We start from the raw sequence: 27797 nt of genomic DNA, 5'->3' as shown, positions 1-27797 counted from the left end.
ATGATGGGAGTGGCGACTAGGTGGGGGTAAGGAGGAGGCTGGGGCGGGGAGGGAGAAGTATAGTATGGTGGGAGTGGCGGACAATGAAGTGTTGCATTTTAGATGCAGGGTAGGAGAGAAGGTGATGAGGGGGGGATAAGTAGCGGAAAGGAGAGAAATAAAAATATAAATAAAAATAATAAAAAAGTAAAAGAAATTAAAAGACTGGGTGTGGCGGTGAAACAACGGCTGTGTAGTGCTGAAATGGGAACAGGGAGGGGGCTGGATGGGTGAGGACAGTGACTAACGAAGGTTGAGGCCAGGAGGGTTACGAGAACATAGGATGTACTGCAGGGAAAGTTCCCGCCTGCGCAATTCAGAAAATCTGGTGTTGGTGGGAAGGATCCATATGGCACAGGCTGTGAAGCAGTCATTGAGATGAGGGGTATCATGTTTGGCAGCGTGTTCAGCTACAGGGTGGTCCACTTCTTTTTTGGCCACAGTTTGTCGGTGGCCATTCATGTGGACAGACAGCTTGTTGGTTGTCATGCCTACATAGAATGCAGCACAGTGGTTGCAGCTTAGCTTGTAGATCACATAACTGGTTTCACAGGTAGCCCTGCCTTTGACGTGATAGGTAATGTTACTGACCGGACTGGAGTAGGTGGTGGTAGGAGGATGTATGGGACAGGTCTTGCATCTAGTCTATTACAGGGGTATGAGCCATGAGGTAAGGGATTGGGAGCAGGGGTTGTGTAAGGATGGATGAGTATATTGTGTAGGTTCGGTGGATGGCGGAATACCATGGTAGGAGGGGTGGGAAGGATAGTGAGTAGGACATTTCTCATTTCAGGATACGGTGAGAGGTAATCGAAACCCTGGCAGAGAATGTAATTCAGTTGCTCCAGTCCCGGATGGTACTGAGTTACGAGGGGAATGCTCCTCTGTGGCCGGACTGTGCTACTTTGGGAGATGGTAGGAGACTGCAAAGATAAGGCACGGGAGATTTGTTCTTGTACAAGAATTGGAGGACAATTACGATCAGTGAAGGCTTCAGTGAGACCCTCGGTATATTTAGAGAGGGAATGCTCATCACTGCAGATGCAACAAACACGGGTGTCTAGGCTGTACAGAAGGGACTTCTTGGTATGAAACGGGTGGCAGCTGTCGAAGTGGAGGCGTTGCTGGTGGTTAGCAGGTTTGATATGGACAGAGGTACTTCAATTAAGATAACAAAGATGTCATCAATGAATATGAACTAGGTGTGGGGTTTAGGATTCTGGATTTTTAGGAAGGATTCCTCTAGATGGCCCATGAATAGGTTAGCATAGGATGGTGCCATGCAGATTCGTTTGTAGGTAATGCCTTCAAAGGAGGAGTGATTGTGGGTGAGGATATAGTTAGTCATGGAGACTAGGAAGGAGGTTGTTGGTTTGGAATCCATAGGGTGTCTGGAAAGGTAGTGTTTGATGCAATAAGGCCACGGGCATTAGGAACATTAGTGTACAGGGAGGTGGCATCAATAGTGACGAGCAGGGCACCGTGTGGTAAAGGGAGAGGAACTGTGGAGAGTTGGTCGAGGAAATGGTTGGTATCTTCTATATAGGATAGGTTCCAGGTAATAGGTTGAAGGTGCTGGTCTACGAGAGCAGAGATTCTCTCATTTTCCAATATCTTACCTGTGTTCCTTCATCTAGGAAAGCCCCCGCACGAACTGTTGCCAGGAATGCATCATGTGCTCTAATGACATCATCCAAGCCTTCTGCTTGCTGGACTTCTTTGTTAAATGCCTCCCAGGAGCATTCCAGCACCTCAAATAGTGTGTAGTACTGCACTTGATGTACAAAGTGCACCATTTCAGAGATAAGGAGATGTAATCTCTGCAATAAAGGCTTCATTCCAGGCAGACATCTCATCTGCTTAGCAGCTGTTAGCTGTCGCTTGACAGCCAGACTTAGCACAAATTCCATTCGTTTTGCTCGCCAAAGAGCATTGAACAGCATCAAGTAGGAAGACATGTTCATAGAAAAAACCTGTTGAGGAAAGACGTTATCATTTACTAGTATTGAAAAGATGTCCACCTTTCAAAGTATTTGTTGCTTAAACTGTCATTCATTACATACAATTAAAAAAAACTGATGTATTATTTCATACTGTCAAGATATTAATGTTGTGTTAGAATAACTTTACAATTACAGAAGATTGGAAGACTAAAAAATAAAGTTAACAAACTACTTATCTGTTTAGATGATCTAGATTTCTAGAATGTCAAAAGCAAGTTGATGTATTATGCCTGTCTGTGCATCGTGTAAATACAGAGAGTCACATGTTAAACATAGAGGACCATAACTTAGCACCCCATTTCTGCAGAGAAAATTTTTCAATCTAATCTCCTCTAATATCAATACATTTTACCCAGCAGTATTCCATTGCAATTATCACCTCTCAGTAGTGTTCTCCGAAAGTGCTGCAAAGTACCCCTACCCTTCTACAGCCGCAATGGCTTCTGGACTGGATGAAAAGTGCTGATCAGTGAGGAATTTCTTTGAGAACAGGTGGGAGTCCGAGGAAGCTAAATCTGAGGAATAAGATGAATGCACTTCATAGTGCAAATTCTTCAGTTTCTCCAATGCCACAACACTTTTGTGAGCATGTGCCTTATCCTGATGGAAGATAATTTTTTTCTTCTTTAATCCGAGTCTGTTTTCATGAATCCTCACATACAGTCTAGATATAAGGTGAGTTATAATAGTACTCTCCAGCTATGGTATTATATTTTTCAAGGCAGTCAATCTACAAAATTCCTTTTGCACCCCCAAAACATTTTTGCCATGGTCTTTCCCACTGAAGATACAATCCTTTTCTTCCTTGGAGCTGAAGAACCGGATTCTATCCACTGCATAAACCACTGTTTCAGTTTAGGTGCATAGTGACGAATCTATTTTTCATTTAATATCATGTTCTTAAAATGTACCATGCACTTTTCGGAAAATGTCATGCAAATGTGTTTGTGATCCACTGCGAGCAGATGCAACATCCATCTTGATCAAAGCTTTTTCCATGTTCAGTTCCTGCTGCAAGATGTGACCAACATTCCTTTGGTATTGCTAAATCATTAATCTCACACACCTTTACATATAGATCTTCCAAAATAATATCATGCACTTTGTTGGTGATTTCCAGTGTGCTTGCACCTCTTTGGACGTCCTTGGCATAGATCATCTTGGATGCTTTCACGGCCACATTTAAACTCTGCCACCTATGCTTTCATGGTGGAAATTGCTGCCTATTTTTTCATGGTGGAAATTGAAGAAGAAGAGCTCCCATGCACATTTACAAGCCACAAATGCTTGGTTGATGTTAAATCTTCTTTTAGGAAGAATTTAATCACAGCATGATAGTCGATTTTTTACATTTTTTAGGACCACACACCACAACTGCCTCAAAAGACTGCCTACAGTCAACTGTTGCCTTGAGTGACTTGCAATTTTACGTGCCATCTACTAACAAACATATCAACATAACAGCAAGCAAAATAAAAAAAAAAAAATAAAAAAAATAAAATAAAATAAAAAATAAATAAAAACAATATCAAGTGAGAAGTGCTGCGATCTTTGAGCGAGGGTGAGAACTTTTCAGACAGCCCTCATACACCTGCTCTCAATGTCTTGCATAAGGGTCATATGCTTGTGGAAGATCCAGGTGCAACACCTGTCCAACACCATATCGTGCTACATTTCTGTCAAAACTTGTCCTCCTCTATCAGAGGCAGGGCAACGTGTAACCCCTGTCATGTCAATATCATATATGAGATATGCTGTAAATGGTTCAAATGGCTCTGAGCACTATGGGACTTAACATCTGAGGTCATTAGTCGCCTAGAACATAGAACTACTTAAACCTAACTAACGTAAGGACATCACATACATCCATGCCCGTGGCAGGATTCGAACCTGCGGACCACAGTGGTCAAGCGGTTCCAGACTGAAGCGCCTAGAACTGCTCGGCCACAGCGGCCGGAAGATATGCTGTAACTTCCACAAAATATTTTATTTAGGAATGACCACAAACCTGCTATCCACATGGATGAATCGGCACCACCAAACTTTGTCCACAAGCAGAGTTCACCATCTCGCGGCAAAACATTTTGCAGATTTATCAATTTCACAAGTTGTTTCATAGCCTGTATTGGTCTGCATCCTTGCCCCAAACATCAATTTTTCTGAATTACATAGGTGGAAGCTAACCTTGGGTCACATCCTTTGAGCCTATAATCCTTCCAGCCTCATCTCTGCTAGCCCATGCCCACAACTTTACTCATCCTATACTTGCATCATCTTCTTCTGTTCTATGTCCTCCACCTCCTTAATCCGTTCCTCCATGTAACTATGCACTGCATACAACTCCACCCCCAAATGACCAAAATAAGCCCACTGGTGTGGTATTCCAATCATGTTTATCTGCTGCCTGTCCCTCCTGACTATCAGTCACACTTCTCCAACCCTCTCCCCCCCTACTCACCTTATTTCTCTCCTTACTCACTCTATACAAAACAAACCCTAACTCCTGTCGATCTGCAGTGCTGGTACGAAGTAACGAGCCGTGACATGGTAGCCATCCGACTCTCTAGCAATATTTTCCATCCAGTTTTATGCTTTTTGACAACTCAACATATTAAAAATTTACTTTGTTAAATCCACAACTCTCACAAAATTGAAGATAAGTGAGTTAACTAAAATGCCCCCCCCCCCCTTTTTAATGCAATGTATTCCATCACATACACAATACATACATAGTACGAGGGTTGTCCATAACAAAAGAGGTTCCCAATTATTTTTCACAATGAAAAACATGTTTATTGGCAATAGATAATACATGTGTGGAACGCTACGCTCAAACTTTTACCTATTTGTCAATACTATCACAGTTGAGATCAATGCATTTTCGCATGTGGTGTACCATTTTCTGTATGTCTGCATCATACAACTCTCCTGCCATGCCACAAAGGTAGCGTAAAACCTCTTCTTTCATCTCCTCTCTGGTTGTGCAATGCATCCCACCCATGTGTTTCTTCAATTCAGGAAAGAGAGGGCCATGTCTTGGCTGTAAGGCAGGTGTGTGACAGTACACTCTATCCAAATTTATTGACGAGATTGATTGTGATATGTGGACAAGCATTGTCCTGATGGAAACACACTCCCTTCGTAAGCATGCCTCCCCTCATTTTGTATCATGCAGCACAGGTTCTTGACCATTTCACAGTAGTGGTCTGCACTGATTGTTGTTCTGGTAGGCAAGATTATCCTACAATAACCTGTTTCTGTCCCATAACATGCTCACCATTACTGTGCCAGCAGACAGTGTTCGTTTAAACTTCCACAGCTTTGGCGAGGCTGGATGTTTCTGCTGATGGATCTGTTGTTTCATTTGCAAAGAAATTTGCAGGCCACATCCACATGTTTCCGTTTGTGGTTTTCCGTAAGAATTCTCGGGACTCACACTGGAATATGCTGAATGGTTGGTCAAAATTTTGTCAACAGTGGTCTTGCTAACGTCAAAGATCATCTCTTCTCAAAGAGCTCCCAAACCATCAACCTTCAATCTTTCAGCATTGCTTCTTCCACTTCCACAACTGTTTCACTCAAAACTGATCGCCGTCCAGGGCACTGTTTGTTGTGGACGTCTATAAGTCCATCTTTGAATTCTATGCACCATTAGCACAAACGTTGTACGCTCATACACATTTCTCCACAGACTTCACCCAACTGGGAATAAATGTGGACTGGCGCAGTCTTTTCTGCACACAAGAAATCAATCATAGAGCGTAATTCACACGTGGCATGACACATGAGGGTGATCTCCATTTCTAATGGCTGGCAAGCCAAGATTGAGCTTTGCAGACAGCTCACCGGGGCAGGAAATAGCAGAGGTAGAACCAAGTTACATGCTTGTGTTGCCGGATCCCATGTAATAGCGTTCCCCATGGTTGTAGATCTTTGGGAACCGTATTTTACAGACAACCCTCATATTTTTCCAAACATACTGAAACAGGCTATTGTTAGACCCCTTCACAAGAAAAATAAGACAGATGGATAATAATCATCAACCAATACCACTGCTTACCTCCCTCTAGAAGGTAGTGAAAAAGATTATCTGCACAAGAATAATAACAATGCTATTCTGAAATAAAATACTTAGTCTCAATCTGGATTTGACAGGACTCTCCCCACAGAACATGCCATTTTTAAATTTACAAATTATACGAAACAAGATTTAAGTAACAAAGTGATGTTGCAACTTTTAAAAGCCTTTTATAATGCAGTCACAATTTTCTACAAAAGTTCAAATATTATAGTATCAAAGATCTTTTTGATTTTGCTCAGGGAATATTTTGTTGATACTTGGAAGGACAAAGACAAATTAAAATTGAAGTATACAGTATTTGTACAAGTTTTCTAAGCATGGTCCAGAAAGCTGAAAGCCAGTTACATAAAATAATTATTATTGTAGAAGATGAATACCATGTATTTCAGTTTTTAATTAATTTTTCTGGTAACTTATTTTCATCGTATCCAACTGAAAGCATGCAGTTCGTCACATTAATAAATCCACAGAAAGTATACAAACAGCATTTTCAGAGTGGGGAATAATTACTACAGGACAGCTGAAAATAGTTTATGGAAAAGACTAATATTTGACTAGTAATGGAGATGATGAGCTGGACCCTAAAAACCAAGTTGCGACACGTTTGTTAGAAGATATGGAAGCCATGAACCATCTAAATCCCATCTGCAGAAGTTGAGTTTGATCAGCTACAAGGGATAACATACCAACAACAAGAATATCTGTTTAAAGAGTCAACACAAAATAAATTCCAAAATGAATTTTCACTCTGTAGCAGAGCGTGCATTGATTTAGCACTTCGTGGCAGATTAAGCCTGTGAGCTGGACTGGGACTTGAACTTGGGATCTTTGCCTTTCGCAGGAGGCAACTGCTCTATCAACTTATCTATCCAAACACGATTCACAACTTGCCATCACAGCATTACATCCGTCAATACATTATCTCCTACCTTCCAAACTTCACATAAGTTCTCCTGCATACCTTGATGAACTTACAATGGAGGAAATGAATTTTTGTTTTCAGAGGGAACTCAAACAGCAAAGGTTTCCAAGTTTCATCTACAAGTAAAATGCCTCAAACTTTTCCATGTGAAACCCTATTCAATATCTCTGTCACAGCAAGAGACAATGAGGGATGGAATCCAAAGGACTTTAGTTTACGGGCATTGAAGGCTGTCACGGTGTGTACAACAATTCATTACAGACGGCAGTAAATCACTTGATAAGAAATATTGGTCAATATTGTATGTACAAAATATAGGAACATGCCAGGATTTACATCTAAAGAGGTATGTGGTGGGTCCAGTTGAGAGAAAGAACGCAGAGTACTTGGTGAGCAGAGGTCCTCAAAATGTGGCAGTGCAAATTCCAGATTTTTATTTCTCTGCTATTAGTTACTCTTCTGGTGTACTATATACCTATCATTAAAAATGCTTATGCTCTTGATGCTGTCATTGAAGAAGGCTTACAGGCTAATGTCGAGAGTAATGAGTAAGATGCACAAAGTATTATGACTTCATAATATAAAGAGGGATTTTTAAAATATGTATTAAAACATGAGTGAAAAGTGTGTCTAGAAAGAAGGGATTTGATATTTTCTTGTGTATTACAGTATTAATTGATCTAAATACATTACAATATGTCAACTCAGGGTATTATTCAGAAAAATTTGAGCTAGTAATATTATAATGGCAACTGTTAATGTTGCTTGAAATTCACTAGTAACTCAGCGTTTCCAGGGTGGGAAAGAAAACCAGCCTTGGAACGATACATAGCATTTGTAAATAAGTAAGTATTCTATGAGGGCGGGTCAAATGAAAACAAATATTTTTTTAGATATTATTTATTGTGCAGAAGTGGCACAAAGCTGTATCACTTTTCAACATAATCTCCCCCACGCTCAATGCAAGTCCTCCAATGCTTACAAAGTGCATTGATTCCTTTAGAAAAAAAAAAATCTTTTGGTAGTCCGCGCAACCTCTCATGCACCGCGTGGCGTACCTCTTCATTAGAATGGAACTTCTTTCCTCCCATTGCGTCTTTGAGTGGTCCAAACATATGCAAATCGCTTGGGGCAAGGTCTAGTGAGTATGGTGGATGAGGAAGACACTCAAAATGAGGGTCTGTGATTGTTGCAACTGTTGTACGGGCAGTGGGGGGCCTTGCATTGTCATGTTGCAAAAGGACACGTGCTGACAGCAATCCACTTCGCTTTGATTTGATTGCAGGCCGCAGATGATTTTTTAGGAGATCTGTGTATGATGCACTGGTGAAAGTGGTCCCTCTAGGCATGTAATGCTCCAAAATGACACCTTTTTTGTCCCAAAAGAGAGTCAGCATAACCTTCCCTGCTGATGGTTCTGTCCGAAACTTCTTTGGTTTTGGTGATGAGGAATGGCGCCATTCCTTGCTCACTCTCTTCGTTTCCGGTTGGTGGAAGTGAGCCCAGGTTTTGTCCCCAGTAACGATTCTTGCAAGGAAGCCATCACCTTCACATTCAAAGTGCCGAAGAAGTTCTTCACAAGCATCGTCGTTCTCTCATTTCAGGAGTCAGCTGCCGTGGCACCCATCTTGTAGACACTTGGTGAAACTGGACCGCGTCATGTACAGTGTGGTGTGCTGACCAATGACTAATCTGTAAACATGCTGCAATGTCATTCCGTGTCACTCAGCGGTTTTCCTTCACTGTGGCTTCAACTGCTGCAATGTTCTGTGGAGTCACAACTCGTTGTGCCTTACCTGGACGAGGAGCATCTTCCACTGAAGTCACACCATTTGCGAACTTCCTACTCCATTCGTAGACTTGCTGCTGTGACAAACGTGCATCACCATACTGAACCTTCATTCGTTGACGAATTTCAATAGGTTTCATACCTTCACTACGCAAAAACCGAATAACAGAACGCTGTTCTTCCCTGGTGCAAGTCGGAAGTGGGGCGGCCATCTTTATACTGATACTGCGACGGTATGTGTGCATCTGCACTATGCTGCCAGCTACAGGCCATTCTGCACGCTGTCTGTAGCACACTTACTAACTTACAGGGTAATGGTGCGAAATTTCGATTTGTTATTACAAATTTAAGATTTTCATTTGACTCATCCTCGTACAAATGAAAATTTTAACAGATCACTGTTTGACACAATAAAGGTTTAATTTTTAGGGTTCTGTACAAACTGAACCCTTATAGGAACATTTTGTTGTCTGTCTGACTGTTAATACCCCTTTTTCTCAGGAGCAGGTAGAAGTATAAAGTTGAAATTTATGTCAAATACTAAGACCTGAGGTCCCTTGGTGGTGTAAATACTTTAAGCTTCTAAGTCAACGCAATCAAAATATATGGTCATAGATATCAAACAATTTGACACTCACAAACTCATTCATCGCAACCTACAGATGGAACTACTGTTAGACATTCAAGCCTGGTGGTCTAGCAGTAATGCACATACCTGGAAACCAAGAGATTGTAGATTCTCTAATCAGACCGCAGATTTTTCAGTCTTTGTTTTAACCTAGCCTTTGTCTCTCAAAGACATGTGGAGTCACCGGAAACAACACTTGGTTACGTTAGGGACACACAAGTCAGCAAAGTGACAACCAGGCTATGGAACCACACGAAATTATTATCGTTAATTAAGTTTGTGCGGAACACTCAGACTGTGAGTCCTACTCGCACTTGTCCTATTCATAGAAGCATAAAAAGATATACTTTATCAATGACTTATAAATAATATAAATGGCATTTGTTAATTAGGCTAGGCAGAATGGACTATTTTTGGCTATGGTAACATAGTAAAGGTTCTGAAACCAGCAGACGGCATTCTTTCCCATCCTCCTCACGAAAATGAGGGGATATGGCCAGTGTAATGGGACACCCTCCTCTAGCATTACTTTTCCTCAACAGTAGCTGTCATTACCGGTATTATTTTTTTCAATTTTGGACAGGTCAATATTCTCTCAGTTGCTTTTCTGAAAACTTTCAAATAATTTTATACACAGTACGTTATACTTCAAGCAAAATTTATAAAAAGGAATTACTTCATAAAATATTTTAGTATCGATGTTATAATCGATAAGAACTAGTTCTTAATGTACAGTTAAAATTATTCTTATTTAGAAACATTTGAAATTCTGAAATATTTGCACACTTAGAATTTCTATTATTATTTATGCAATCCAGTACTGTTTACTATGTTTATTTCTGGATTTATTTATGAACTAATAATCGAAATTAATAATGTAACAGTAACAAGTAGAAATTCATCTGTTAAGAAAAATTGTAAACCCTTTGGAATATTGTTATTTTTGCAGACTGTGGGAGTCTTAAGCATGTCTCTGATGTGATTGGACATATTTTTGTGCAAATAATGTAATTTCTGCATTGTTGATGTGAAGAATCAGAAGACTGTATGATATACTAAAATGTGAGAAAATAAGAACTAATTACATAAGAACTAAAACTGTGTAACAACAATCTTCAAATTTATTTAGTTTAATCCAACCGTGAGGACCCAAGGTGTAACATTTTCAGCTTCAAGAATCAGACCCCTAGACAAGAAGAACTGGAGCCAACTCAACATGACATGCTATGTAAACTAGGAAGTTTATAGTAATCTTCGCTTCTCTCAAATATTCATAAAAGATTTTAATGTAGACAATAGATGGAAGTACGAAGGGCCGAGTAGATTACAAGGGGGCAGTCACTAATGGGCACCAACAATGAACTAATGCTGCTGAAGGAGTGACAGGCAATACAACCATGCCATCCACACTTGTGAGAGTTATACAGGGCTATTACAAATGATTGAAGCGATTTCATAAATTCACTGTAGCTCCATTCATTGACATATGGTCACGACACACTACAGATACGTAGAAAAACTCATAAAGTTTTGTTCGGCTGAAGCCGCACTTCAGGTTTCTGCCACCAGAGCGCTCGAGAGCGCAGTGAGACAAAATGGCGACAGGAGCCGAGAAAGCGTATGTCGTGCTTGAAATGCACTCACATCAGTCAGTCATAACAGTGCAACTACACTTCAGGACGAAGTTCAACAAAGATCCACCAACTGCTAACTCCATTCGGCGATGGTATGCGCAGTTTAAAGCTTCTGGATGCCTCTGTAAGGGGAAATCAACGGGTCGGCCTGCAGTGAGCGAAGAAACGGTTGAACACGTGTGGGCAAGTTTCATGCGTAGCCCGCAGAAGTCGACGAATAAAGCAAGCAGGGAGCTAAATGTACCACAGCCGACGGTTTGGAAAATTTTACGGAAAAGGCTAAAGCAGAAGCCTTACCGTTTACAATTGCTACAAGCCCTGACACCCAATGACAAAGTCAAACGCTTTGAATTTTCGGCGCAGTTGCAACAGCTCATGGAAGAGGATGCGTTCAGTGCGAAACTTGTTTTCAGTGATGAAGCAACATTTTTTCTTAATGGTGAAGTGAACAGACACAATGTGCGAATATGGGCGGTAGAGAATCCTCACGCATTCGTGCAGCAAATTCGCAATTCACCAAAAGTTAACATGTTTTGTGCAATCTCACGGTTTAAAGTTTACAGCCCTTTTTTCTTCTGCAAAAAAAAGGTTACAAGACACGTGTATCTGGACATGCCGGAAAATTGGCTCATGCCACAACTGGAGACCGACAGCGCCGACTTCATCTTTCAACCGGATGGTGCTCCACCGCACATCCATCATGATGTTCGGCATTTCTTAAACAGGAGATTGGAAAACCGATGGATCGGTCGTGGTGGAGATCATGATCAGCAATTCATGTCATGGCCTCCACGCTCTCCCGACTTAACCCCATGCGATTTCTTTCTGTGGGGTTATGTGAAAGATTCAGTGTTTAAACCTCCTCTACCAAGAAACGTGCCAGAACTGCGAGCTCTCATCAACGATGCTTTCGAACTCATTGATGGGGACATGCTGCGCCGAGTGTGGGAGGAACTTGATTATTGGCTTGATGTCTACCGAATCACTAAAGGGGCACATATCGAACATTGGTGAATACCTAAAAAAACTTTTTGAGTTTTTGTATGTGTGTGCAAAGCATTGTGAAAATATCTCAAATAATAAAGTTATTGTAGAGCTGTGAAATCGCTTCAATCATTTGTAATAACCCTGTATATGTGTTGTCATGGTGCAGAAAGGAATATCAAGGAACATTGGTCAACATTAGTGCCCAATTTTTGACACTTGTTTAATTTAGTTCACATATGATTTACATACATGTAAATAAAGTATGGCTTGGAGTAACACTGGCAAACAACATTTTTATTACAAATAATGTGAATGGTATTCTTTGTTAAGTCATGTGTGCTGAATTTGTAGTTACTGGCTAATGGACTCAGTTTTCTTGTGTCATGTTACACTCTATTCAATGAGAACCTTGAAAACTCAGTTTATTGGTTATTCTTCTGTAGCTTAAATATTCTGCATATGTAATTGTTGAAAAATATTCAAAATATGTACAAGGAATTACTACATATAGAACACAGCTCAGGATTGAGGATTGAAAACTTAGAGCCACAATGTGTGTGTTTCCATTTCTGTCTCAGTACTGAGAATTGTGCCAATTGTTGAAAGTGCCTGGTTGTTGTTCTAAGTTAGTGAAGGCTTGTGCTTTGTGTCAATTTAGAAGACAAAATGCATTATATCTGTACAAATAGTGCAAATTCTTTGTGTGTGTGTGTGTGTGTGTGTGTGTGTGTGTGTGTGTGTGTGTGTGTGTGTGTGTGTGTTTGTGTGTGTGTGTGGAGGGGGGGAGGAGGGGGGGGGGGGAAGGTGAAATATTCTACAATATTGTACAACATTAAACCAATGTCTTTTTCTCTATAACCGCAATGCCGTTGCCCCCCCCCCCCCCCCCTGAATATTTCTTCAAGAAGGAAACTGGCTTTGATTCCATTATGAATACTCTTGGCCACACTTTCATTGTAAATGAATGATGCCTATTCATAAATTCCAGCAAAGTTAGTCTGAAAACAGTACTTCTCCACAATGAGAAAAATTTTTCCTGTGTTACAATTGTTCCTCAAGTTAATTTGAAAATTATTAAATTTCAGCAAAGTTAGTCTGAAAACAATACTTATCCATAACAAGAACAAATTTCCCTGTGTAGCAATTGTTCCTGCCATTCATTTGAAGGCGACAGATGAGAACTTTAGCCTGGTACTCACATTTATCCAGTACAAGAAATACAGATGGCATATCTGAGATCTTTGAAACACCAACAACAGAAAGGGACAGGGCAGGAGGGGGACGGGAGGTGTTGACCCCAGACAGCATTATCTACCTTTGCTGCCATTAAATTGTGTCTTAACATAAACTTCATGAAACAAAACTTCATGTGGGTTCTTGTACATGCAAAAGAATTTTCCAAGGAACAATGAAGAAAAAATAAAGGAAGCAATATTTGTAGGACTGCAAATTAAGTAATTAATGTCATGAACATTTCCTTGATCTGCTGAGTGATGCTGACATAAGGACATGGCAGTCTTTCCACTAAGTGTCTGCAAGAGTATAGAGCAGAGAACTAGCTGTTATATACAACATCAACACCTACTGAGGTCATATCTTACGGGGTGTAACATATCACTTAAACTACATTTCTTGAATGTTCACATGGACTTCTTACCACATTGGTGCCAATAGCAATGAGCTTGGAGAATAGTTCCAACAAAACATTTCTGTAACGGAAAAGAGTTATCAATGCAAATGTCATAACATAATGTTGTTTAACTATTGCTGGTTCTTATTATGAAGAGATGTTCCAGAGGCAAAGTAGTTGGAAATGCGAGGAAATATTTTTAAGAATGATTCTTTATATCTATGTCTACACCCATATTCTGCAAACCACCATGAGGTTCATGGCAGAGGATACTTGCCACTGTTAACAGTTATTAGGATTTCTTCCCTTTTCAGTCATGTATGGAGCATGGGAATAATGATCGTTTTAATGCCTCTGTGCATGCAGTAATTATTCTAATCTTATCCTCGCGATACATATGTGAGCGATACATGGGGGGTTGTACAATATTCCTAGAGTAAGCATTTAAAGCTGGTTCTTGAAACTTTGTTAATAGACTTTCTCGCGATAGTTTATGTCTTTCTTCAAGAATCTTCCAGTTCAGTTCCTTCACTACCTCTGTGACACCCACCCATGGGTTAACAAACCTGACCATTTGTGCTGTCCTTCGCTGAAGATGTTCAATATCCCCTATTAGTCCTATTTGGGGGTCCCACACACTCGAGCAGCAGAACCACTCACACGAGTAATTTGTAAGCAATCTCCTTTGTAGGCTGCATTTCTCCAGTATTCTACTAATAAACTGAAGTCTACCACATGCTTTGCCCATGACTGACCCTACGTGATCATTAAATTTCATATTCCTACAAAATTTTACACTCAGGAACTTGTATGAGTTTGTTGATTCCAACAGTGACTCACTGATATTATAGTCATAAGATACTATGCTTGTTCATTTTCTGAAGTGAAAAATTTTACATTTCTGAACACTGAAAGAAGTTGCTAATCTTTGCAATCTTATCAAGATCTGACTGAATATTTATGCACTTTCTTCCAGATAGTACTTCATTATGGATAACTGCATCACCAGCAAAAGCCTGATGTTACTACGAGGGCGGATCAAATATAAATGGGATTTTTATTTTTATTTGATTTCATTTATTGAAAAACTAAAGGCAATTGTAATTTATTTTTCCACATAGTTTCCTGCCTTGGAAATGCATCTGACCTAGCGTATGGGCATCTTTTTGATGCCCTCATCATAAAAAGAACTGGATCGTGTCACCAGCCAGTTGTGCACGAAGTCTTCCACACTCTTGTCATCTACAAATCGTTGCCCTCCTAGAGCTTCTCTAAGTGGTCCGAATAAATAGGAATCGCAGGGCGACAAGTCCAGGCTGTAAGGAGAATGATCAAGTGCAGTCCAGTTCATTTCCTGTAGCTTGGAGACAGTTAGAGCTGCAGTATGGGGTTGCGCATTGTCACGGAGGAGGAGGATGACCTGTCAAATCGATTGGTCTCGTCTTTTGTGACAATTTGCAACTCTCGCCTTGTTCAACAGTTCACAGTAGTAAGCAGCATTGACTGTGCATCTCATGCAAAAAAAAGGCAACATTCTAAAACACTGTGAAAGAACCTTGCCAGCTGACAGTCGAGTCTTAGCTTTCACTAGTGCTGCCTCCCCTTTCCTCCGCCACTCCTTACTGGCTTGTTTGGATTCTGGAGTGTAGTGGTGAACTCATGTTTCGTTGCAGGTGACAATCCGACTCAAAAATCCATCACCTTCTTCCGCAAATCTTGCTGTAAGCCTCTGACAGATCTCCAAACGTCTCAACTTTAGATTTTTGGTCAAAACTTCAGGGACCCATCTGGAACACACTTTACGGAACTGTAGGTTGTTTGTGATGATTGCTTGACAACTCCCATAACTGATTCTGACTTTTTGTGCAATTTCTGATACTCTCGCCTGTTGATCATCGCCAATAATGTCTTTAATCGCACAAATGTTTATGTCTGTAATGCTGGTCCGAGGACAGCGATCCTGTTGCTGATTTTCCACACGTTCTTGTCCTTCCTTGAACTTTTTATGCCAAGCAAACACACGCGTCCTTGTGGATATTTTATCACCAAAATGTGCAGTCAACCTTTGGCAAATTTCTGCCGCTGTAACTCCTTCATGAGCAAGAAACTTGATAATTATGTGTCGTGCAATGGAGGGGTGCACCTGTTGCTCAGACATCATGAGTGTAACTGACGAAATGGCAGGAAATATCTAACAGTTTACTCTCCTCACTTCCAACAGTCCTGCCTAAGCATAGCAGAAGCGCGGGACAGTTCTACCAACTGTTGATGTTCAGGAACAAAAATCCCGTTTATATTTGATCCCCCCCTCATATTAATATTATCTGCAAGGTCATTAATATACAAAAGGAACAGCAATGGTCCCTACACACTTCCCTGGGGTACACCTGAAGTTACTTCTACATCTGATGACGACTCTCCATCCAAGATAACACGCTGCGTCCATCCCACCAAAAAGTCCTTAATTCAATCACAGTACTTTTGACAATATGCATAACTGAGGTACTGAGTCAAATGTTATTCCAAAATCAAGAAATACCTCATCTACCTGTCTGCCTTAATGCAGAGCTTTCAGAATGTCACGTGAGAAAAGCACAAGCGGGTTCACACGAATGATGTTTTCGTAATCCTTGGTGGGTGGCATTGAGGAGATCATTTTGTTCAAGTTACCATATTACATTTGGACTCAGAATATGTTCTAAGATTCTACACCAAATTGATGTCAAGGATACTGGATGGTAGTTTTGTGGATCACTTCTACTACCCTTTCTGTAGATGGGTGTGACCTGTGCTTTTTTCCAAGAACAGGGCATGCTTTTTCCTTCAAGAGATCTACAACAGATTATAGTTAGAAAATTCAGTACAGAATCTGACAGGGTTCCATTGGGCTCTGGAGCCTTTTTCAGTTTTAACAATTTCAGCTGTTTCTCAACACCAATAACACTAGTTTATATTTCATTCACTTTTTCAGAGGTATGAGGATGAAATTGGGGCAATTCTCCTCGGTTTTCTTAATTAAAGGAAAATTTGAAAACAAAGTTAAATGTTTCAGCTTTTGCTTTACTATCCTCAATTTCAATTTCTGTCTCATTTGCTAGGGACTGGACACTAACTCTGGTCAATATTCTGCTATGGTAGTCTCTGGCGGCATCATTCACTGCTGTCTTGACAGCCAAAAGCTTTTCAATCAGCATCTCTCTATCTATAGCCCTACACTTTGTTTTACACCTACTATGAAGTAATTTCTCTTTCTTAGAAGTTTCTTTACAGTGGTTGCATACCATAGAGATTCCTTCCCATTATGGACTGTTCTGCTGAGAATATACATATATATACAGTGGATGCTCAACTATTCTTTTAAACAGAGCTATAGTTCCTCTACAAGTTCCTGCCTTGTAATGAAAGTCTCACGTTCCTCAGTGAGATATAACACTACTAATTTTTTCATCTATTTTACTGAACATATATATCTTTCTGCTCGTTTTAATTGTCTTTTGTACTTAGGTAATCATTGTCGCCACAATCCTATCATGGTCACTCATACTGGTTTTGATGTGTACATCTTCATCTTCAAAGAGATCAGTTCTATTTGTTGCCATTAGATCCAATATATTTCCATCATGAGTGGAGCTTGTAACTACCTGTTCTAGGTACTTTTCCAGAGAAGGGATTTAGTAATGTTTCACAGCACGTGTTATCATGGCCACCACTAACAAAACTGTAATTTTCCCAATTAATTGTTGAATGCTTTAAGTCTCTACCAATGTTTACAGTAAGACTGGGCAACTTACATTCAAATGTACTAAGGTTCTCTCTAAAGTTTTTGGTTAAATCAGGAGATGAGTCGGTTGGGCGACAGAAGGATCCTATCATCATTTTATGCCTGTCCCTGATACTGAGTCTTGCCCAAACAATCTCATATGCAGTTTCAATTTCTATCTCTATCGATATGAGTTTCTTGTCTACTGCAACAAATACACCACCTCCATTTCCCATTTGCCTATCCTTTCAATATACACTTAAATTTCCCCCAAAAATCTCGATGCTATCAACTCCAGATTTCAACCAGCTTCTGTACCTTGTATTATGTGAGCTTCACTGCTTTTCAAATGCATTTCAAACTCTGGCATTCTGTTGCATATGCTTCAACAGGTTACCATTACGGTCTTAATATTCTCACCTGGGGGAGGCATTTCTTTCGCTTTTACACTGATACTTCTGTGTTTCCTAAAGCTATCTTTATACGGATTGGATGGAAAGTCACTTAATCTAAAAAGCCCTTGTGTACACCCCACACACAGTCAGCTATCTGAGTAGCAGTCTCTGACGTATAGTGCACACCTGACCCATTTCGGGAGACCCTACAGTTTTCAACCCTATGGTGGTCCACGAAGTTGCAGCCTAGCTTGTGGTTCAGTCCTTCCATTCGCCTCAGGACCAAAGGACCACAATCCGTTCTGGGGACAATGGTACACACTGTGAGCTTACTTGAAATTCCATGTGCAAGGCTGGTTTTCTCAATCTTCTCTGCCAGTATCTGAAATGACCCAAGTATGACCTTGGATCCCAAACGACAAGCATAACTTGTTCCAACGTGTGCCACAATCTGCAGTTGGTTGCACCGTGTTTTGTTAATGGCTGTTGGTGTAGCCTCTTCAACATGTTAGATGAGGTCCCCAGACATACACACTGAGTGCACATGGTGTCCTTTCCTGTCTCTTGCTACCATTTCGCTAAGGGGTACCATCAATTGTCGTACGTTTGAACTGACGATAATTAATATACCCCTATTGTGTTTGCCTCCTCTTGACTCTGGATGCAACAGGTTTTCCCAAAACAGGTCAAGTGAGTCCCACTTGCTCAGTTTCAGTGACAGACAGTACCTCAAAGCTGTTGGTTAGGGGGTTCAGCTCAAAACCCTGAGCCCTCCCTGATCTCCTTCCTGTACAGGACGCCTTGATCTACCGTTGATGTACCACTCGCAGTCAGGTGGTCGAGTAATGACGGATCCTTTATTTTCTGCAGAGGAGACAGGTACTTGAGGTACCTCTGGTACCGGTATCACAGGTGCACAACTCTCGTGAGTTTTCCCCAACACAGCGATTCGCAGCAGTTGCCAATTGTTTGACAGTAGTAAGGACAATTTCAGCTGCTTATGAGCATCTTTGTAGTCAATTCTTTGATTCCTCTGTGTAAAGATAGATTTTTTGTACTGTTTGCATTTTGAAGTTTTGTTGTGAGAATGTGCCGTTTTGCCAGTACACATAATACATAGGATGCTATAAGCATTTACAGAAATCATTATCACCATAACATCACAAATAATTAGTTTAGGGCTAACTTTAACCAGTTAGAACCAATGGGAGTTATAAAGCAATTCTATACCAGTTAATGGACCATTTGAGTTGTCATGATCAAAATACCAAATGATGCACTGAATATCCATGAGTACTATCAACTCACAGTCTCGAATGTCCAAACGTCGTGCACTGCTATTTGTAACTTTAAAATCAAATTAATTGGGATGCAAACTGCAACAAGGCCATACAACTTTTATATCTAGACTACATATTATAAAAAGAAGATATACAACCCATAGACGTCTTTATCCAGGACATCAAAAACTTTCAAATTATCTTTAACCGTGTTATGTATGTTACGTGTGTATGTTATGTGTATATGTTTCTTGGTAAAATAAACGACGACGTCAAAACCCATAAATAAGTGTCTAAAGCTGTACTGCCAACTACATTTTAGTGAAAGGGAGGCCACAGACATAGTTTGATGAATTTCAGTATAAGGAAGCGTTCAAGGAGCTGAACCTTTCATTGATTACCCTGTGTGTTTCCATTAATTCCATCACTGGCCAAACAGCAGTACACAAATGCCAACACACTGTTAACATTACCAGCAGAGCCAAATGAAATATGTGATACATATGAGCCCTACAAAGATAATGGTGGCATTACAGGATTTCATTATAAAAGCTGCATGCTTAGCTTGTAAAATGGATTAGGATCCAATTCTGAAGCAGGCCCATATGGCAGAACTAAAATAAATAGTAATGCTCCACAGATACAAATGCTCTACGACCTGAGGGACTGAAGATGTCATATCACTACAAACGGGGTAGTAATTACCTTGGCAGTATGAGCAAAAAGCCTTCAATTATTAAACTACACCCTTTGGAGATTATCTTGCCTTAAGCACCTCCTTCGCTGCGAGCAAAAAACAACCACTGAATGCTAATTTGTCACTCTGAAATTTACACAGCCAATCAGGAAGCTCCAGTCTGACGTCATGTTCTGTAGTCTGCAAATACCATCCGCCCATGGGGCTGCACCTATATTAATTTTCCTGGCGCACCCACTGCCATTCAAGCATTTTACATATTTGGTAAATACATGCTCGACAATGATGGAAACAAAAGCAGGAATCCTAAAAACGAAATATGTCATTGGCAGATTGCTGCACACTACTGTACCTTATATGCCACAGATCACAGCCAAGATTTTTAAAGATTTATGTACTACAAGTGGGACAAAAACTGAAGTTTCAATTCCTGTGGAAGCTGGTAGACTACAATCAGGATGCAATTTTCAACCAGATATCTTTCCAGCAGTGACATTTCTATACTGCCTTGTGCATCTTGTTAAATGGTATGCCACGGCATTATTCCATTCTACATTAATGCATAGAACTCAGCATTATATATACAATGTTGAGTTCAGTGCATTAATGTACAATGAATTAGAATATATTAAAAAACAACAACTGATATAACGATCTCCTTGGACTAAATGTTACACTTTTATCCGAGTTGTAATTTCACTGTGGAATCACCCTGCTGCACTTATACCTACCATGTAAGTCGGAAAGAAACAGACACATGAATTCCCACTGCCTACAGCATCAAACACTGAGAGAAGAGGGAAATGACAATAACTACTATAAATATTCCACCATGACACTGATTATGAAGTACCATATTTAATAAGATAAATACAAATTTTATGAGTGGCAACAGCTGGAAACTGGAATCAAGAACTGTAAAGAACCAAATCATTAAAACATTTTTAAAATAATTCTAATTTCATTAATGGCCATTTTCTAAGCAACAACTTTAAAAAAAGTCATAATAAGAAAGACTTACTGTTCCTATTGGACCGACAACATGGTAGTCCAATGTGAAAACATCCCAACCAGTATCTCCTTTTGACATTTCAAGTAATCTCACATCCAACCTTTGAAGAATATCTTCATCTTCATACTGGGCATTAGTAGAACGAACAGCAGAGTCCAGGATCCCCGATAAACAGTGAGGATACAACTGTGAGGCAGGCTTTGCCAACTCAGGTCTGAAACACAATGTGCAACAGCTCACAAAATTACCTTATAGGCTGAGAGTTTTGATGCACAGAAGTAAATTGCATACACTGAGACTTCCATTCCTCACACAACAAAGACATAGGCAGTCTTCAAATATTTTTGACCTTAATATGAGTAAGTTTCATTCAAGAAGCATTGTTCTTTTTTTATAGTTCTTTCACATGGATCTGTAAAGCTGTTCTTGGTTCTACAGTACCTGTTGACCAACATTTTCTATTATTTTTACATTTAGGAGCAAGAGAGATCTATCTGATGGTGCTAAATAATTTTACTAGAGGAGAGGTAATAAAAATAACATTAATGATGAAATGAGATCAACAATCATATGAGTTTTTGAAGAATACAGGATTCTTTTCATAATATATCTTTCACTCTGCAACGCATACTATGCTATATTGAAACTTTGTGTGATATTTAAACTATGGCAAAATAATAATAATAATAATAATAATAATAATAATAATAATAATAATAATAATTCAAATCTGAACCCTTGATTGGGTCAGTAGGAATGTTCTCATTAGCTGAGTTGCCTAAGCACACAGCATAATTAACTCAAAGCATGCATCTGCCAGTACTTACAATCTGTGTTAGAATTGCAGAAATTGCCTGTGCAGTTTGGAAATTAACAGATTTGGGTAGACTGATGCTTTAAGTCCGGATATGAGCTATGGGTGGATAGTCAAGCAGTAACAGTATTTCCTGTGAAAGGCACTTAAAATAAGTGTGCACAAAGAGTAGCCAACTTTTGGTTGGCAGGCATACATCTGTGAACGCTCTCTTCAAGCACAAACCATTTGTTAAAACTGAACACAGTAATCCAGTGCTTTCCCCCATCTCATTTGCTAGTCTTGGTGCTGTGATATGATGGTCATCCACAGTCAAAGTCCAAACTTGCTCAATGACTTGTCATTTCAGCTTGTTGATAGTTTGCCTAAACATGGTTCACTGTCCGCTAATGAATGACCATCCCTGAAGCGAATGTACCACTCCTTTTTCCATGACTCGCACGCTGTCACTGAAAACCTGTTGAATCTTACGCCTGGGTATCTCTGAACTTCTCATAAAATTTGATGCAATATCGCAGCTCAATTTATTCCATCATTTTACAATTTACTGGAATCAGCTGAGTGCTCACTACACAAGCTAACTCATAGGTTGACTGTCAATTAAGGACACTTTCTACTGGTGGGAAAAATTCACAACAGTACATGAATGTCACCACTATGAATCCACCACAGAAAGTCTTCAACTTCACTGGTTTATAGTAGAAAGAAGAAGTTTCAGTACTTTCTGAACACACCTTTTGTGTTTGAATCCTGGTCCAATACACACTTTAGTCTGTTTGGAGAACTATTTTCTTCAATTTCATTCCATTGTAATGACGAAAAATAAATTAATAAACAGTTCTCTCCCTGAAACTTGATACTGTTAGCTCTCCCACTCCCATTTGTTGGAAAATGTTAAACTACCATACTACAATACAACTCACCAAAATTAGAATACACATACAACTGTTTACAAGATTGAGGGAGCCACTGCGTTACCAAAAGCATCTATATATTACATCAAACTTGAGAACCAATAAAATTTAGTTTTTGCATGTGAATGAAGTGTAATGCCAATTTTGCAAAACTTCTGGCAAAGCATTGTGTCAGGACCGGTGATTAGTTAAGAACGGATCCCCAACAAAGAGGATTTGGGGACACTGAGACTTTTTGTTTAAAATCAGGAATGTTATAGGAAAAATCAGGGCAAATGGGAACCCTACTCACAACACCTACATTTATATGTCTCATTTGTACTCATAGTAATGTTACAACAATTGTTTACGGAATACAGTTAAATTCAGCCAACAGTTCCTAGCCCATTACTGGAGTTTTAACTTATTTATAACCTATGAACTTCTAGTTTGCCTCTTTTTTAGAAGGTGCAATCAAATTTAAACTAAAGAATAACTAAAAAAAACTGTTATTTATAAATTCATCTAATAAGACAGAGCAAGAAGTACTAAATATTGAGACAACTGAATTCCTAGAATTTGCAAGTTAAAAACTGTTTTTCTCTTACTCAAGTAACTCCATAAGGTGCCTAATGAAGTCCCCTTGCCCCAGCAGGAGATATCTCCTTAAAGCTTGCAGGTGGTCCATGAATTTGTACTGAGTGTTGAGAACATCCAAAACACGACGAGACGTTTCACGGTAAGCTTGTTCTAGCATTGCCTGCAGCTCTCCATCCTGGTCCTCAACAAAGAGTGCTTCCACTGCCAACAGAAACAAGTAAATCATTGTAAAGCAAAACTGAAAGTGTAATTGGAATAATTCTAACACAGCAATGACAACAAAACTGAAACTGTATGTTTTTGAGATACTGTAAAAGAATTTTTGGTTTGGTCTACAGTTCAATCCCCAATTGGTACAAGGATTTTTTGTGTCACTTACCTCTTCTTTGATTTTCAGTAATGACTTTTTACTGTGAATGTGTGTCATGTCATACTGTGGTTCAGAGTCCACGTTAAGCAGTAGGTCCCTCTATAACCGACTGATAAGAAAGTTCTCTACTTGGAAGAAGGCAACAAGATACAATCTCCAACAGAACCATACCTAGGAAACCACTCGAGATTTCAAACCCACCTTCAGATTGAGGATTGCTTTACGTTTAGTGCAGAAGAGCTGCTATGCACAGAACCCTCAAAGAACAAGTAACAATTAAGTGCATCTCTTTACGATGATGACACACAGTGTGGAAAAGTGATCCGTTGGTTGTTCACATTCTGTTTTGAGCTATCTTCCTACTACATGCCCTGCAGCCCACCGTGCAGTTTGAATGTCCTAATACAAACCGTTCAGAAGTTATGACAGTTTTATTTAACGTAGGTCAGTAATTGTCACCCTGTACATTCAGACCACCTCCTCCTCCACCTCCCTCAGAACAGATTCTATCTCAGCCTCCCAATTCACTTCTCCACATAACTTTGCAACACATGTAATATTCCCTGCCCAAGCCAGAGGGAACTCACCAGTGCCACATTCCTATCTCATGCACTTACTCCCAGATTTCAGCCACCCTTCCCTCCAACTCTCCTTGCATTCTTTCTCACCTTCATTTCAACCCAGTGAAACCTCTCATCAACTTGAGCCCGTACAATGTATTCAGTTGGGACAATGTTTTCTGTATTGGCTAGCTTTGATGGAAGACATCATCCAAAAGCTTGTCTTGTTTAAGCGCCTATCAACCTTTCAATGTCTCAACTTGAGTTGTTATCTTTAAGCTGCATTAGAATGCAGAAATGAAACCCAAATGCTTCTACGCACACGAGTGCTAGAGGTGGAGGAAGAGGAGGAGATTTGTGTTTAACGTCTCGTGGACAATGAGGTCATTAGAGATGGAGCACAACCTCGGATTAGGGAAGAAAGGGGAAGGGAATCGGCTGTGCCCTTTCAAAGGAACCATCCCGGCATTAACCTGAAATGATTTAGGGGAATCACGGAAAACCTAAATCAGGATGACCAACTGTGGATTTGAACCGCCGTCCTCCCAGATGCGAGTCTGGACTTATTTTTTATCCGCTCATTTCAACTGCCTTATTATTTTGAAACATCATATAGGGCAAATACTAGTTCAATATTATTTTCTATAACAACAATATATATATAAAAAAAAACACATTATGCATCTTAAATGATACACCTACTTTAACAGCATACATATAGTTTCAACAATACAAAAATGATGGATTGCTCCTCATCTCTTAAAGGAGGTGCTGAGTTGCAGGTACACACAATGATAAGACTGTTAAACTCTTAGCTTTCAGACAGAAACACCCTTCTTCAGTAGCTACTGTCTATGGCTGCTTACACCAGACTGCAGAGTTTGCTTGCATCTGCGGTGAGCAGCAATCAGAGTGGGCAGCAGAAGTACAGAAGCAGCATGGGGTAAGAAGAGGGAGGGATAGCAGAGGAGGGGTGGGGAAAGACACCGTGCTGCTATGAGAGCAAGTAGGAATGTGGTAGGGGCAGGATAGGAATGCTAGTTGGAGAGTCAGGAGGCTGTGTGGAAGGAGGGGAAAGAGGAGAAGGGAGGCATGGAGAAGGGGAAGAGACTAGTAGGTGCACTGGCAGAATAGAAGGCTTGCATAGTGTTTGAGTGGGGGGAGGGAAGGGATTGAATGATGGGGACTATCAAAGGATGAGACCAGGAGGGTTACAAGAATGAAGGATATTTTGTAGGGCCAGTTTGCACAGCACAGCACAGAAAAGCTGGTGTTGTTATGAAGGATCCTGATGGCACAGGATCCGAAGCAGTCACTGAAGTGTAGCTGATCGTGTTGGGCCATGTGTTGTTTAACAGTTGTCTCCTGGGCACATTTTGGGAGTGGCCTTTCATGTGGACAGACAGCTTTTTAGTTGTCATGCTCACACAGAAAGCAGCACAGTGGTTGTAGCTTAATTTGTAGATCACATGGCTACTTTCACGAGTAGCCCTGCCTTTGATGGTATAGGAGATGCCAGTGACAGGGCCGGAGTAGGTGTTGGTGGGATGATGTATGGGACAGGTCTTGCATCTAAGTCTAGTGCAGGGATATGAGACATGAGGCAAGGGGTTGAGGGCAGGGGTGTAGGAATGGACAGGAATATCGAATACTCTCTCTCTCTCTCTCTCCTCTCTGTTCCCCCCACCCTGAACCCCCTCCGACACTGTACCTAGCAGCCCCTCCAGGTCTAATGCAGGAGTGGCTGTAGGCAACAGTTATGTATGTGTGAGTTGTTCTCCCCCCCCCCCCCTGTCTCTCTGTGTGTGTGTGTGTGTGTGTGTGTGTGTGTGTGTGTGTTTTCTGTCTAAAACAGCAGGACTTTTTTTGTCCATGAGCTAAAAATATAGCAGTCTTTTTGTTGTGTCTTGAAGAATTAATTGAAGAAAGTCATCTCTCTTGAATATAAAAATAAAAAATATTTCAAAGCAATTTTCTTGTGCGAATGTGTGCTCTTTTGTTAAGTAAACACTTCATGTCTATGAAAAATGTAATAAAGGATGTGTGAACAGTGACTTCAGATCAACGATATCAGAGAAAAGCCTTTGGCTGAAACAAATTGGAGGAAATGTATTTTCAAATATTTTATAATAAAATATAAGCACGGAGAAAAGCTCCTCTCAATAAATGATACTCTTTTCTCTTGTCTCCATCAAACTGAGCAGACGTATCTCTCTGTTGTAGATTTTGATTTATAATTAAGTTAAAGCAGGTTATATTTGTATTTCATTCAAAAAATGTAATGTACTCCACACAATTATAAAGTGGTACATGCTTTATGATTTTTTTTTTTTAAATATTTGTTTCAGAAAAGTTAGCTGGAAATGTGAGCTCAGCAGATCATGGTAAAGAGATGCAAAGTGCCAAATGCAATTCGTGTTCAGCTACTGATTTTGTTCAGCTATAAGAAAAGCGTGTCCCTGTGATTATTTGTGGATCATTTAACAGTGACTTGCAATCATTTTGAGCAAGCACAAACTACATATGATCTGGTCACTGTCTCAAACTACGAGTCTGCTGCTCTTACTTTTGTCAACAGAATACATGGTTGTGTTTAATTATTATGGCTTGTAAATGATAGGAACTTCAGGAGTTAATTTTATTTCAAAATCAATGCATTCTTTGTAGATGTGTATCAAATGCAATAGGAAGAATGCTCGCCACCATCAACAAAGACATTTTCTTGATTGTTCATTGAGAAAGAGACCATAATCATCTGCTAATTTGATTTTCACAAATTCTCTCATTTTATACTGGAGCCAACAATGCATCAGTCTGTCTGCAACTCAGAACATTCTCTATGTGGTGAGAAGAAATCTATCTTTTTAACATGTTTGTTATTCCACTGTGGACTTTCCATTTCTTGACACATATTCATTGCTTTAATACAACTGACTGATGAACACTATAGAGCTTATGACAGCACCACCATAACAGCCAACACAATTTCAGGTTCATTTATGCAAGCATTGTATATACAATAAAATAGTTTTGATAATTTGTGACGACAGCACTGTAATAAACTAAATGACTGAGAACACTACATCAATATATGGCTAGAGAGATGAGCTGCACTGCCACAACAACGAAGTAATGGTTACCCTTTACTCTTTTCACTATCTGAGAACATCATCTGTTGCTTTTAACAGATGTAGCTGTAGTAAAAAACTATTCACATTAATCGACTAACAACTAATTTCACACACACAGTAAATAAAAATGCCTCAAACAGTATTCAAAAACTGAAAAGAAGAATAAAGTTGATTTTGCTTAATGTTATGTCTGACATTAATTCTATATGTTCAGATCCATGAGCCCCAGCAGTATTTCCATACCTGCTTGAGGTGTCATGTGTTACAAATTATCAATTAACAAGTCTTTAAGTAATTTATTTGGCCTCTTTTTAATCAATAGGTAAAAAAAATTATACCGTTGGTGCTTTCCAAAGCAAGCCTGAGGGCTTCACGGCCTTTTATAGGCGTGTGGTCTTGGCACACTTCGCGAAGGAAGTTTATGCTCTTGCCCGTAGCAAGAATTTTGCGAGCTTGTGCCAAGGATATGAAACTTGGTACAAGAGCTTCCCTGTATGGAAAAGAAAGTTAATATTAGTTAACTGCATTTCAATGATAATAATACCTAAGCCATATACTATCTATCAAAACTT

General features: G+C 39.8%; 1 protein-coding gene across 4 annotated transcripts in view; it reads right to left on the bottom strand.

The window, feature by feature from the left end:
- The window catches only part of LOC126236592 (gamma-tubulin complex component 3-like), a 264077-nt gene that overhangs the window by 89393 nt on the left and 146887 nt on the right, over nucleotides 1-27797 (bottom strand). For all 4 annotated transcript variants that reach the window (XM_049946016.1, XM_049946014.1, XM_049946015.1 and 1 more), the window contains 4 exons: nucleotides 27564-27715; nucleotides 23173-23365; nucleotides 20867-21071; nucleotides 1659-2012 (listed from right to left, as the gene is read on the bottom strand). In XM_049946016.1, the coding sequence (XP_049801973.1) occupies nucleotides 1659-2012; nucleotides 20867-21071; nucleotides 23173-23365; nucleotides 27564-27715 (904 nt within the window). The remainder of the gene's footprint in view (nucleotides 1-1658; nucleotides 2013-20866; nucleotides 21072-23172; nucleotides 23366-27563; nucleotides 27716-27797) is intronic.

Source organism: Schistocerca nitens, chromosome 2 (assembly GCF_023898315.1).
Source record: "Schistocerca nitens isolate TAMUIC-IGC-003100 chromosome 2, iqSchNite1.1, whole genome shotgun sequence".
Classification (NCBI taxonomy): Eukaryota; Metazoa; Arthropoda; class Insecta; order Orthoptera; family Acrididae; genus Schistocerca; species Schistocerca nitens.
The sequence above is the reverse complement of the archived record's forward strand: the minus strand, read 5'-3'. Positions and strand labels throughout refer to the sequence as shown.